At 32.7% G+C, this 14,835-nt stretch overlaps 1 protein-coding gene across 2 annotated transcripts; it reads right to left on the bottom strand.

Moving 5' to 3' along the window:
* Positions 1-757: 757 nt before the first annotated feature.
* Positions 758-13,009, bottom strand: LOC110097666 (protein TRIGALACTOSYLDIACYLGLYCEROL 2, chloroplastic). 2 transcript variants are annotated; one of them, XM_020824184.2, is made up of 6 exons: positions 12,656-13,009; positions 11,866-12,411; positions 7,487-7,816; positions 6,570-6,685; positions 1,006-1,096; positions 758-918 (listed from the first exon to the last, which is right to left on the bottom strand). In XM_020824184.2, exons 2-6 carry the CDS (start codon positions 12,379-12,381, stop codon positions 826-828), a joined length of 1,146 nt encoding a protein of 381 aa, XP_020679843.1. In that variant the 5' UTR covers positions 12,382-12,411; positions 12,656-13,009; the 3' UTR covers positions 758-825. The 2 variants fall into 2 exon arrangements, with proteins under 2 accessions (XP_020679843.1, XP_020679835.1); XM_020824176.2 differs by having other exon boundaries at positions 11,866-12,448.
* Positions 13,010-14,835: the final 1,826 nt, after the last annotated feature.

Genomic DNA, 14,835 nt, shown 5'->3' on the forward strand with positions numbered 1-14,835 from the left:
ATTAAGTGCAGTCACCATACGTAGAAAGTACGTTCGTACTCCACAGAAAGTATGACGCGTAAACTAAGTATTACTATGTATTACTAGGTATTACTATTTATTTAGTTGTGCATTAACTAGTACACAACAATACACATATACTACACACCAACATATAACAATACGCAGCTTGTGCATTGTTGTGTATTGGTGTGTATTAGGTGCATATTGTTGTATACTGACTAATACACAGTAATACATAACTAAATACACAGTAATACCTAGGAATACACTAGTCCACACATTATATTTTCATTAGAGTACGGACGAGCTCTACGTCCGGTATCCGCACATAATAATTTCTCCAAAAGTTCAACCACATACATGAAACCATGGATTCTTAACAAGGAACATATTTATGCACCCTCAGCAAATACAATTTGATACTCAATTGGATCCAAACCCTTCTCCAATACAAAAACCCATTCAATTTGCAGTCAGTATGCATCCATGTTACATAGAAAGCATCACAGCTAGCTAAAGTACCAATTTAAGAAGAATGAACATTATCATTAGCCCCATGAACAGAAACATCTATTGACTGAGAAAATATAAGTTTCCAAACATCCAAACAGCAACGCAAGGATAAAGAAACAAGTCAGTGATTATTTAAATCAAAACTAAGCCCATCTGTAGAATGAATGGCTCACTGTTTCAGAGCCCTTGAAGGAAAAAAGAAAAAAAAGTACTACAAAACCCAGTGTTTTCCTACTAAATATTTTTTTTTCGGTGATTTTGCTGCTAAACAATGTCTTGTTCCTTTGAAAATGTGATTGAAAACAAACTTTACAACATCCTACTAAGTGATTTGATGAGCATCTTCATATTCTGCCTGGTAGCCTCATCACTGGTGAAAACTGAGATGTCTGAACTAATACTCTGCAAGAATACAAGCAAAATACAGTTAACTGCACTAAGTTTTGGGTTTGCATGAGATTATCAGCAGAGGACAGGAAATTATTGTACCTCGAGATTTCTTAATGTGTACACGAGGGTGAAGATAGCTCGGCGAAAAATTTCAACATTCTCTGGAGTTAGAATTGAAGAGCGCAATCCTCTAACAAACAAGTAGAGGGCAAAAAGATAATCTCATTTGCATGAATAAAAGACTCCAATAAACTAGCAAATATTGCTTGAAAAAAGAAGGTTTTTTCTTATTGGTGATCACTGATGAACTAAAAATGGTACTCAGTAAAAGGAACACTCATTTAACATGTCAAGTTATCTGAAGAGACTCTTTGTTGGAAGTCTGGGCAATGTGTATTGAATTTCAATGTCAGTCTATAAGACCTGCTTAACAAAATATCATGTTCACAAATCATTTTGAATTTGAAATACATATTGAAAGTGTGCTTACTAGCAGATCTTCTCTAAAGGCCTGTCTACAAGTAGGATTTAATAAATCATATAAATTCAAATTTAGGTCTCATTTGGGACGGTTTTCTTACTGCTTTATAAAGCAACTTTTTAGTATAAATTTTTTTAATTTTTGAACTAAAAAGCTGCTTTAAGAAGCAGTAAAAAAGCCGCCCCAAATGAAGCCTTAGTAAATTCTGAGGTAGTTAAATCTTAAAAACTGTTTGGCATCATAGAGGTAAATTCAGTCAAATATCGATAACTATTTGACTACTTATTTCAAAATTTAAGTCTGGTAGTTCAAATAAAATTTTAATAATTATAATAGATGATAAGTTAAAACAAGTTGCACAACTAAAACAAGGAGCAATCATAAACAAGCTGGCCAACAATAATTTTAATTTATTGGATTGATTATTAAAGTTGTTTGGATACTTATTTTAGAACTTAAGAATTTATATGAATGTAGCATCTAATTAATTAGCAATTTATTAAGCTATTTGAAATAATTTATATTTAGTCAAATTAACTCATAATAGTACTAAATTACTTAAGTTTATATTGGTAAGAAATTAATAATAATTATTAAGATTAATTTATTTTTATCTAATTTACATGATTGAATTTTCTTAATTCAAATTCATAATTATTTATCAACACTAATTTACTAATTAATTCATACTTAGCATGTATTAATATCCTAATTAATAATTAATCAAGAAATTATTAAACTAATTAAATAAAAGAAATTCTATAAAATAAAATTAAATCTCAAATAATATCAATTGATTTATTAAAATTGAAAATCTAAAGGTATACGTTAATGTAATCAAATTAAAATATAAATTAATAATATAACTTTTATATTTACTTATTATTTACCTTCTACCCTAATTCTCGAAATCCATCTTGCTACCAAACCTAAATTTGTGATGGGAAAGCTCGCTAGGGTGAGGTATGATCAATGGGACCTGCTACATGTATGTAAAGGAGAAGAGGAGTCCTCATCTTGTACCCTCTCCCCCTACGCACTTATCCTAGGCTGTCGACAAGAAGTAATAGACAAAAAAGAAGTGCGGAAGTCACGCGACGAAAGCTCACCGCCAAACGAATGTAACCTTCATCTTTCCCCCACACTTTAGTTCACTAAATCTTATAAATCCACCAAACTCACAGATTTACTTAAGTTCAAAATTTAAGGCAAAACGGAGAAAAAATGGGATTTAAGATACACTAGATTTAAAGTTGCCTTTTGATTGTTTGGTAAAATTTTGGTTAAATCATACTTAAATCCTGCTACCAAGCCCCTCAAGGCTTCTAGTGTTAATTTTCAAGAATCTTGAGCGTCAAAGTGCTTGCCTCCTTGAGTTTACTCCTAGTGCTTGAGTTGTTTTCATCAACTCATAAGGAATTCTGGTTTTTACTATTTTACATTTATTCTACTTGTGTTATTGTTGCTGTCCAATTTTCAATTTTGTTTAAAACTTGGAGATATATGCCCCTACATACGAGTGATGTATTATAAGAGTCAGAGTCAGCCACTTGAAATTTGGCTTATGTACAAAACTTATTAAATCTGAGGAAGATGAAGGATCCCAAAACTTTTTGCCCTTGCTGAAGTCTTGCACAAGTACTTTATATTTCCCAAGGAGTTGGGAGTCAAAAGACATCCACTTCAATGCTCACAAACTCATTAGGTACAAAAAGATATTGGGTCAATGAGAATCTAGTTCACCATAATGTTGTTGCTCCCTACCATGGCATAAAGAGGGCAATTACATTGGACATTGGTGGGACTTTGGGAGGAGAGCATTGTTAGACCGGTCCATACGGGACCAGCTCAGGCGTAACAAGCGGAACTTCTCCACCTCCTATACACGCCGATCAAACCGCCAAGGCCAACCGAGCTGTTTAGGAAGAATTTTTTAAGGAGTTATGAGGGAAATTTCAAAGTAGGGGCTGTTTAGAGATTTCCTTCTGAATTTTATGTATAAAGTAGTATGTTTTGCTGAGGTTAGGGCATATTAAATTTGGCTGAAATTTGAGATCTCTCTTAGGTTTTGGGCTCTAGCGGCGTCTAGGGAATTGGGAGAGATAGATCATCCTCTCGAATAGAGAATCAATTGTATCTTGGTATTTTACGTTTCCATTTCATCAAATAATACAAATTATCTACTGTTTTCCTAGTTTAGTGTGGGTTTTTGCAGAAAATTCTCGCTATTTTTCAAAGATTGATAGGAATTAATTGAGATCTACAAGTATTTCCTATCAAATTAACAAGCGTTTCCTTTCAGACTATTAACAAAATGTTAGAAAAGTATAGCATTTATACTTCAAGTGTTCTCACACACCACCGTAAAATAGGCAAAATACCATATTGGGTTGCCCTTGATATAAAACTATGGAATTTTGGCACGGGTAATCCTTTAGGATAGATATAAATCATAGAATGCTGGATATACATGAACCTTGCCCACTAGCTTCAATTTTTTATTCTAAAACAATAACTTTTGTAATGAACTTAATGCTTTGAAGATGACAAGGTTGAAATGCATATGGAATTTTGTTTTTCTGATAGAATGACATAAAATTAAATGTTGGAGAGATGAAGATGCTCAGGTGGATGAGTAGTTTTACACTTAGATACGAAATGTGAAATGATTATATGCATGAAAAGGTTGGAGTAGCTCCAGTGAAAGATAAGATTAGAGAGAGTCGCCTTAGATAGTTTTGTTACATAAAAGGTCAGTCTTTCGTTGACCATGTTAGGAGAGTAGATGTTTGGATCCGATCTATGTGAAGAAAGGTAAAGAAAGATCTAAAAAGACTTGGTTAGAAAGTATTAAAAAAGATCATTTTTATTAAATTTAAAATAAGAATTTGACTCTTAATAAGACACAATGGAAAAAAAGGATTCATGTAGCCGATCCCACAAGTGGGATAGAGGTTTTTTGTTGTTCTTATTGTTGCTGGTAGGTTGGCATTTTTTTTAAGTTTAATTTGCATGCCAATTATTATGATAGCCCTGTATCACATGATATTGAAGAACTAAGACAGTGCCAAGAATTTTTCTTAGTAGAGACATAAAATGACAATTTTAAAAATATATTTTTCCTTTTTCATCTAGGATTGGGACGGACATTAGTGGTGTTAAATAAATTTGTTAGAGTTATAATATAACATGACAAAATATATGTTAAAAAAAAGTTGCAATTAAGAGAAGCACCTACAATTTCTCTCTCCAAGTCTTCATATTTTAATATCTTTATATAATCATTTTATTATCAACACTATTAAATGTCTTTTCTAACATATTAAATTAGATAATCATTCATTTAAGAATCTTCCATATGATTGTGTAAGTGATTCGACATTTGCTTCATGCTTGCTCTTAAAGTATATGTCCATATGTAATTATAATAATGATTTTTTAAAAATTAGTTAGATACTAATTAGCAAATATATTTATAAATAATTTTACCTCATCTCATGTTTTACTTCAAATATTTTGAACTGAGTTATTAGTTATTTAAGGCTAACAAATATATAACTTATCTGCTTTACTGTTTGGAATCAAAGCTTAACAATAATTCCTTTTTAATAAACATCGTTTTTTCGGCGGTTACAAAATTCTTGTCGTATCTGCTTCTTCGGTCACAAAACGGAGTTTCGGTCACAAAATGTCTTTTATAATAAAATCTCAAAAGCAGAACTCCTAAACAAACAATTTAAAATTACTTTCAAGTATTAATAAGCACTTTTAAAAATATTAGTCAAACATATCTCATTATTGAAACTCCATTTTATTGAACGGATTTTTCTCAACCTCCTTTTCTAAAACTCCTTTTTATGTAAGCATAAACCGAATCAAACGAAGCCTGCTTCAAGATTATTGGCAAGATGTTATGTTTCATAGTTTTATTTGTGCATAAAATATTCTTAGCATCTGAAATGACTTGAGCTAAAATATACTTAATGACAAATTTGACTTAAAATATCTGAAATAACACAAATTATATATTTAAAGTATTGGCCCATAACACATTTAGAAATGTTATTATTCTATTAAAACAAATATTCAACTACATGTCAAAATGCTTATCCCTACAAACATTAAATGTCCACATATCCCTACTCCTATAAAACAAATCCATCAAAACCCTAAAATGATACCACTCCTCTTCCTTTCTTCCCTTCTGCTCGCTGCCTCCCTATCACTCTCTATCGTCACTATCATTGTCGATGGCATCTTCGATAGCAGTTTGAGTGAACCAAACGACGTCGCACGGCAATCAATCAAGAATGTGAGCAACCCGCCCACATTGTAGATTTCAAAATTCACGATGGATGAACACAACAAGAATTTGCAATGGAATGCAAAAGTTTTGGGCAAGCCAGTAGAAGCATGGGCTCCATTGCCCCCACTGTATCTACAATCTTGCTACTGACACATATCTTCATTTTTACTATCCAACATTAATTTTAAAAGTTATACAAATCACTCTTCTTTTATATAATAGATCTAAGAATCATAAACATATCACATATAAGATCAATTTAACTTCTAATAATAATGATTAATAATCGTTAATATCAAATCCATGAAAATTGCATTTCATAGACTTAATATTTGTTCTATTAATTCTTAGCCCCTTATCTTCTAAATTTTTTTTCATTATTCTAACTTTTCACTTTTCTTAGCTAATGCATCACTGATTAAAATTATGTCATCTAAAAAAGACATACACCAAGGAACTTTACTTTGAATATATTTTGTAAGCATTTTCATAACTAATATAAAAAAATATAGATTTAATGTTGATCTTTAATATAATCCTACTATAATTCAAAGCTCTTTGACCGCCCTAAATTATTTCCAATAATAATTAGTGCTCCATTATATATATATATATATATATAATTGTTATACAACACAACTTTTTTCTTATTTCCAACCAAATCAACCATCGTAGTTAAAATCATATGATCTACTTTATATATATCTCATTAATTGTTTTAACACAAAAAATAACATTCATAATCAATTTTGATGGCATTAAACAAAATTTATTCTCCAAATTCAAGGAATAGCACATTCTACCAAAACCAACTAAAAACTATAAGCATGAACTAACATTGTATTATGCTTAACTTGAAGTACTGATCAAAATTACCTTAATTCCTCTGTTGTTTCTGCTAGACTTTTGGTTAAGACTTCAACATCCTTCAGGACAGCACTATCACGGATCTCAGCAAGTAATGGTTGAATATCTTCAGCTAAGAGTTCAACCTTTTGCATAACAATAACAAAAAAGGAGATTAAAATGATTTCATAAGAAGCATGCAGCTTATCGACACACTTATTAAAATTTAATCTTGTTCTAAAGCTAGGGCAAATTTTTAATAAAAGAATGACAAGATATAACAGTACACAAAACTACGAAGGTTAAGAAGCACAATTACTCGAGTTTTAGTTGCATTGCCTTGGCTATATTACTCTTTCAAGATAGAAACCTCTCCCAATGGAAATACATTTTCAAGATTTCACCTCCTAAAGCCTGCAATGCGTCACATTTCCATTGCACTACTCACAAAATTTTCATCCAGAGAAGAAAGACAGGAACGAAGGAAAGGAGGGATAAACAAACTAAAACTTAAATACTGCAACTCAGCAGGAAAGTCAAGGGCAGCAAGTGAAGAGCGAGTTTAAAAGCTGCATACTTTACCAAGATACAAACTTCATTTTTTTTTTAAAATCATCATACAAATGGAAATTCATCCAAAAAGTTTATAAATGGCACTTGCATCTATTTTGGCACTTTAGCAAATACAATATGCCAATTATATGATGCATCTTACCATGTAAGATTCAATTGCATTTAATGGTACCTATTTTTCTTAATAATCCCAAAATATATAAATCATAGGAGAACATAAGAAAATAAAAAATGACAATTTAGTCAACTGAAATCCTACAATCCAAGAATTAGATGTCTCAACAAATACACAAGATTTTGACAAACATCATCTTAATGACCATTTCCGGCATAAATAGTTATCAAGGAGCATCTAATTATGGCCAAAAACAAACCTTCGCAATTAGAGGCTGTGCTTCCTGTACAATAGATGCAACTTTTTCAGCCAACATGTAACTTCTTCTGACGCCAATTTCCTCCATTTCTCGTCCAAGACGGGTGAATATCCCTACTAAAGCATCCAAGCTTACTCCTTGTTGCCCTTTAATTTTTTCTTTATCACATACAATGAGACCTTCTTTAAGGCAACCAGGATCAAGAGGTCCAACCGAAGGTGTTGGCAGAGGATCCTGAGGTGTTATGTCAATTAGTGTCTCCATAAGCAAGCCAGATTGGTTGACCTCAACAACAGAATTTCTAGGTATAATAGTTTTAACATCCTCAACCTGCCAAAAGTAGAAGATAAGCTGCAACATTTCAGCAATTAGAAATAAAAAATCTTAAGGAATCTCCATAAGGCATGTTAGGAAACAGTCAGCCGATGCCAATAGAAATATATGCAACTAGCCTTGCCCTACATAAAACGGAAGAGTGAACTTCTAAAACCACAAGATTTGTCAAACTATATAATATGGAAAATCGGTGGTGAGCACTACATCAGCCACGAGTTTTAAAAGCTTCCTAAAAGACCTACAACGTCACCGACATGGTAAGTTCAATAGAAGTCACTTCATAGCCCTTATAATAAAAAGAAGACTATATTTAAAATCACCGCATGGATGAAACTATCAAAGCAAGAATAAAAAAATAGAGAGTTCTGATTTGAAATGGTGTACAACTAAGCCATCATGAAGTCGCCTGTACTGCCCCCGCACACAGCCACATAGCACAAGGAAAAGCCTAATAACAAATAAAAGCAAATAAAAAGAGCAAATAAAAAGAGACTTGAAATTTTATTTTTTTAATCAATAAGTATCTAGAAAGAGAAATTTTCTTTGCCATATGATTTTTAGTTGAGCTAACAACTTCTCCATTAAAAATACCACCAGCTGATCATAAACGAGCAATTTCTTAACTTAAGTAACCATGTAACCTAGTTGACCAATCAGAGAAAGGTGGAAGGCCAATCTACTCACAAGACATGTAATAGGCAATTCCTACTTACAAAGAAAATCAAATGGCTCAAAAGAAATATATTGAAACCTGTAAAATACACACTATAATGACATAGGATGGACTTGTGCTCTCAATCAATTAACTGATCTGTAATCCCTAAAGCAAGTCCGCGTCCCCACCCCACCCCACCCCACCCCGCCCTTCATATCAAGAACATGCAATTGTGCTCATCTGAGTGTTTAACTATGCCTCCTCCTCCCCCTCCCCCTTCGAAAGAAACATCACATAGCCAAAATGCAAGAGTCCTCCCTTTTCCCCTTTATAAATACCCAACCATAGCCTTTTCTCCTATATAAATACCCCAACTATAGAGACAAGGGGGTGGAGGTGATTATTGTTAGAGCTCTAAAGATTTTGCTACAAGCTTCCTTAACAGCATCTTGGTATCTTCAGCCACCAAATTTTATATATTCCTTATCTCTAAGAAAGAAGACACAGAAAGGTTAGTGGAACAAAAAAGTGGAGGTTTGAAGATTTGTATGCTTGTAATTATTTTCAACACTCGTATATTTGAGCAGACCATGCTAGCATTCTCTATTTATAAAAGAAATTTTCTCATCTAAGGAAATAGAAAATAGAATAACAATCAAAGAGATTATAAGGAATATTTCACATATAATATATCTTTTATGAAAGGGTCCTCTAAAAAAATAAGAGTTCTTTTACAATAAGTTACACTTGCAAGAAAGAATCCACAAGTAAAACATTTTCTATCACAACATTATCACAAATTAATCTAAATTATGTAGTGACGACAAGCTTATTCTGATAACAAGTTGGATAGCTAAGTATTGCATAACCTCACCTACGGTGCGAAAAGCTCTTCCCTAAAGAGTTGAAAGGATGAACAAATGTCCATGGAGTAGCAATGGCGGGATACTCATGTAACTCACTCAATACACCAATAAGCAAATAGGCACAATTGTCTCAAAGAAGTGATGGAGATTAATGGCAATAGTGGCAATAAGAATTGAACCTATAATATTGATGATGGAGCTAGCAGTGGTATAAAGAACTAAGCAACATGCTATACCTCCATCTCAAGATCAAATGGAATAATATCAATAAATAATGCAACTCACATTCAATAACATTCTTAAGCACAATCTCATGCTTAAGCTCAAGTATCATCTAAGACTCAATCTTTGTTGTTAATTATCTAAGACTCAATCTTTGTTGTTAGATCAAGTTCCACATTGAGCATAAGATCAGGCTCTAGCATGACTACCATCTCAAGCTGGTTATTGTGCACTACATGGGTTGGTGGAGATAATGGGATTTGTGAAACTATATGAAGCTTATGATATTGAACAAGGCAGTTGGTAAGTGGAATTTATGGGAGGGGAGCAGTGTCTCACGATGTAATATAACAAATGAGCTTGTGTCATGAATTGGTTGCAAGAGAAGATCAAGGAGAGCAGAGAACATAATGTGATTTGATATAATGGTTATAAGGATGATGTGAGGACATCCATTATTTAGATAATCATGACATCAATTGACTCTTTTTTTCAGTTAAGGTTATTGAATTAATTTTAAAAAGATACACTAATTAAACCCCTCCCCCTCTCCCTCCCCCCTTCTTGAGTGTGCCACACACTCCACTCTTTTTAGAGAAAAAAAGGGGAGAGAGTGAGAGAAAGAGATATAGGGAGAAATAGATATAAAAAGAAAGAGATATAGGGAGAAATAGATATAGAAAAAAAGAGGATAGCAAACTATAATTATTCAGCTAGTAACTAAATATAAGAGCGCACAAAATAAAAATACATGTTGTCCTAGTTGATCACCAACACTTTCTTGACTTTATTCATGATAATGCATATCCTATCGATGTAGTGTGAGGAGCAAAATACATTATACATAATAGAAGTGCATTTCCAGGAAGCCTTGGAGGTGCTTGACCACAGAAAACGACAATTTATGATCATTGGGATGTGCTACTACATAATGGGGATCAACTATATGTACCAAAGGATACTAATTGCTTGACTTAGACTTAGATAAGAAAGCACATGCACTTCAAGGGTGGTAGGGCACTTCAAAGTGGAGAAAAATCACAAAACAAATGATGAGTTGTGTTCATTGGCCAACAATGCACTAGAAAGTGCAACAATTTGTGAGAAGATGCCTTCTTATAGCATTGTAAAGCCATCAAACTAAAAAGTAGACTAAAACCAACACACCTTTTAGATTCATTTCAATGGACATCATGAAATTGACTTTTCGCAAAGACTAACTATGAATTAACAAGGATTTAATTACCTCTTACATATCGACATTGTTGATAATTACAACAAGATGGTGAGTTTAATTACTCACAAAAAGGCTATCATAAATAACAAAGCAACAAAGTTTTTCTTTCAACATGTATCAAAGCACTTCAGACTGCCCATTCCCATTGTTTCAGGCAAGGACATCATATTCCTCATCACTTTCTAGAGATCACTATAAAACCTAATAGACATGAAATTGAAAAAGGGGGCATTAGCTTTCACACGTAGAGTCAGACTGTCGATCTGATAGACATGGTGAACAGGACAATGATGCAAATGTCGCAAGGTTATAATTCTTAGCATCTAATGACACGAGATGACAACATCCATTATAAATACCTTTCCTTCAATAGATTCATACATGAATCAATGGGAAAGTTTCCTTTTAAGGTGTTCCTAAGTTTTCAACTATAAAGTTTGTTAAAACTAGATTTCTCCATATATATGAAAAATATTGATAGTGAAGCGTACGAAGTTCAATGAAGGCAATAATTTATAGGAAGGATTCAGAAGATTCGTTAGGAGGTGGAGGAGAACCTCAAAAGGTTGAAGGAGAAATACAAAGTTTTCCATGACAAACATTACATCATGTGCACATTCCAAGAAGAAGACTTGCTTTGGTTGCATTTAGGGAAATATATGAAAATATGCAAGTCCCAGAAAATCAAGTCAATCTTGTTATGGGTCATTATGAATGCTTCAATTGAACAACAACAATGCATTCTGGATGGACATGTCTCCCTACATAAAAATAGACTATGTAATTAGTCCTGAGAAGTGAGAAACTAAAGCTATTCGAGCTTTCATAGTTCGACAACGATTGGACCTACATTCCTAAATATTTGGCTAACATCAAAATTTCATCAAAACAATGCATCAATGTCATTTTATAATGTTTTTTTTATTTAAATATGTCAACAACAACAAAAATTGGTCAACATGTTTTAACAATATAACATAATATAGAAGATATCAATGAACTAAACAATGCCTAAAATATTTATAAGACCTCATGCAAAATGGTATCTGCTTAAAGTAAGTACCTCAACAACTGCATCAATGCTTTTTAAAGAAGAGTTGACATGAACAACCTTCCCAACAGTCACACCTCTTATCCTAACCGGTGTTCCCACGCAGAGTCCACAAGCTTGGGAGAACTCAAATACCGCTTGATATTTCCTCAACTGTGATCTCAAATGAAATCCCCTCAACCACGCAAGACTTAGAACAACAAGAGTCACCCCGGACACAACAAAGAGACCAACACCACCTTCCCAAATGCTCCTCTGACCAAACCCAAAATTACTGAGTGGCTGCAATGTTTGCCTCCATATAACTTGCGGGACTTCAAGAATTGACACCAGGGGATTCCTTCTTTTCGAAGGAGGATGATTTTGGCTTCCATCTACAACCCTTGCATTTACTTGAACTACTTTTCTTAAAGATTTCGTTAGAAGATAAGAAACTGGCTTTTGAAAACTGCTGCAAGGCGCAACCAGTGGAGAGCCAAGCATCCCATTCGAGTTTGAGGTTTGAATCCACGTACCGGAAATCAACATAACTCAAAAATCTTTGAGCGCCACTAACAACTAAAGAATAGAGTGCATTAATTAGCTAATTGAAATCCTGCAGCAAAATAAATGAACGATTCAAAATACTGGTTCAACTTTTCAAACGTATAAAAGTTTTTTTTTGTTTTCAATATGCAATTTAGTTTCGAGAAGCCAGAAGAGCCAAAATAAAGCAAAAACGGAAGCCTAAGATGACCATAAACTAAGCAAACCAAACAAGAAATTCGCAAACCCTAGAAACCAAGCAAGAACTAGCACTCACCAGCAACAGCACTGATCCCACCATGATTAGCCCAAATCACAGAAGGATGTTGCATAAAACAAAAGTAGGTAAACGAAGTCCAACTCAAAAAAGCAAAAGCTACATCGATTTCTCAAAGAAATCAAACAAACTGCAGAAAGAAATTCCCAGAGAATTCATCAGATACTACTCTATTGGATTCTGATATCTGCTCGAATGAAATACAATAGAGTGATTTTCAACAATTGGGGATGAGCTCCGGGAAGAAACCGAGATTCTCGGCGACGCAAGATTCCAGGAAAGCGGGATGAGCTGGGTTCAAGGTGGTTCACTGTACATGGAAGTCCAAAGGCCGAGAACTAAAGCCCAACCCATCGCTGGAAATTAGCACGATGTACTACATAGTTAAATTTAAAGTTAAAAGTGTCTTTGAATGCACTTTCCTTTTTTATATTTACTTATTAATGTAATTTAAATTATTTTTTTAACATATCTAATTCAATTTTTTAAATTTTATCAACTAATTATTTATAATATAAAATATACATTATTATCATGATGTATCATTCTAATTGTCATCCCCTATTTATATTCTCTCTTTTAATTTGATTGTTTGTTTAAATTAATTAGTAATTAATTCCTTAAATACAATTATTGATGTATATCTAATATTCAAAAGTTGAATAAATAATAAGAAATTTATGCTAATATTGGATAATCCATATTTTTTAAGTCACTAAAAGGAATAAGAAAATAGTCATGTTTAGATAATTATAGAGGAAATAAGGTGCTTTAAGTTAAATAAATAGTTTGAGAAATTTTAATAGGTATTACTAAAAAATATAGCTAAAAATATATAAATTCCAACTTAAAATATTTAATAAATTTAGATAAATGTGAAAATAGATACAAACCGTAAACAAAAAAAAAAAAAGTTTAGTCGATACAATCAAGCTATAAATCTTATTATGTATTTCCTTCTCGTCGTTCCTCATCATTCATTGTGTTTTGTATCTCTCCCATAATATGGAGTCGATATTTAGGATCTCTATCTTATTTTAATGTCTTCTTTATTATATTGATAAATGGGAGTGTTAATTTAGGTTGGTAGCCTAGTGGGTCAAGTTCAAGTCTGACTCAAAAAGTTGACCCAGATTGAATAATTTTGACTCAAACCTGATATGTTTATCATACCATTCAAAATATTTAACATAAACTCGACAACCCAAACTCAACATGTTTATCATATAGATCCTATAATTTTTTACATCAACATGCCTTTTTTAACTCAAGAATGGTCTGCTTAACCTAAAAATGGCATATTTAACACAAACATATCCCACTTAACGTTAATCTAAATGAAAATCAGGTTAATTTTGAGTTTTTGAGTCAACTTGAGCATGACTAAAATTTTAATAGGGTAAAGATTTTTTAATCAAAATCGACATGAAAATTAATTGAGTCAAACCAATTTTGGATTTGTTGAGTTTGGTTCGAGTAGAGTTATTGGGTTAGGACATTTATTGACACCATCATTAAGAAAATATATGGTTTTTCTTGGTCGCACATGGCCAAGCTATAAGTTTATTTCAACATCTCTTCCACATTAAGAATATACTTGAGCTTTTTTGGTCACACATGATAAAGTTATAAGTCTCATTTAACATCTCATTTATCACATTGAGAATATATATAGACTTTCTTAGTCACACACAATCAAATTGTTCTTAGTCTCACTTTGTGAATAATTTCTCTAATATATTGAGGAGATGTCCAAATCTTTCATATTTGTCCTTTTTTTTACCACATTGAGAAGATATTTGGTTATTCATGATCCCACATGACCAGGTTATAAGTCCCATCTTGGGTTGACATCTCTGTCATGTTAAATTAGCTTTACTAGCCTTGATATGTGCCACCGTGTGATACTTTAAATTAGATTTGGATTTCTCCCTTATATGATAGTGGATTACAGTTCTCAACTATTAATCTTTGTATCTGATTATTTTGATGTCTATTTTAGTATTAGATATGCAACCTTGATGAAATTCAAGATTTTGTTTTGCATTGGAAAACCCGATTTTAGAGTCGGCGATTTATAATGGAGGACATGGCTCACATGAATTACAAATTCCTTTAATCAATAGGGCTATTACAAAAATCTATAATGCCTATTTATACGCTTTAATATAAGTGTGATT

This window comes from Dendrobium catenatum, unplaced genomic scaffold, assembly GCF_001605985.2.
Source record: "Dendrobium catenatum unplaced genomic scaffold, ASM160598v2 fragScaff_scaffold_231, whole genome shotgun sequence".
Classification (NCBI taxonomy): Eukaryota; Viridiplantae; Streptophyta; class Magnoliopsida; order Asparagales; family Orchidaceae; genus Dendrobium; species Dendrobium catenatum.

Excerpts from the sequence above, each read along its gene's own strand:
- LOC110097666 (XM_020824184.2), bottom strand. The coding sequence starts at position 12,381 with ATGTTGATTTCCGGTACGTGGATTCAAACCTCAAACTCGAATGGGATG. Across the intron at positions 7,817-11,865 it reads GCATTGATGCAGTTGTTGAG|GTTGAGGATGTTAAAACTAT; the intron begins GTACTTACTTTA and ends TACTTTTGGCAG. Across the intron at positions 6,686-7,486 it reads CACAGCCTCTAATTGCGAAG|GTTGAACTCTTAGCTGAAGA; the intron begins GTTTGTTTTTGG and ends GTTATGCAAAAG.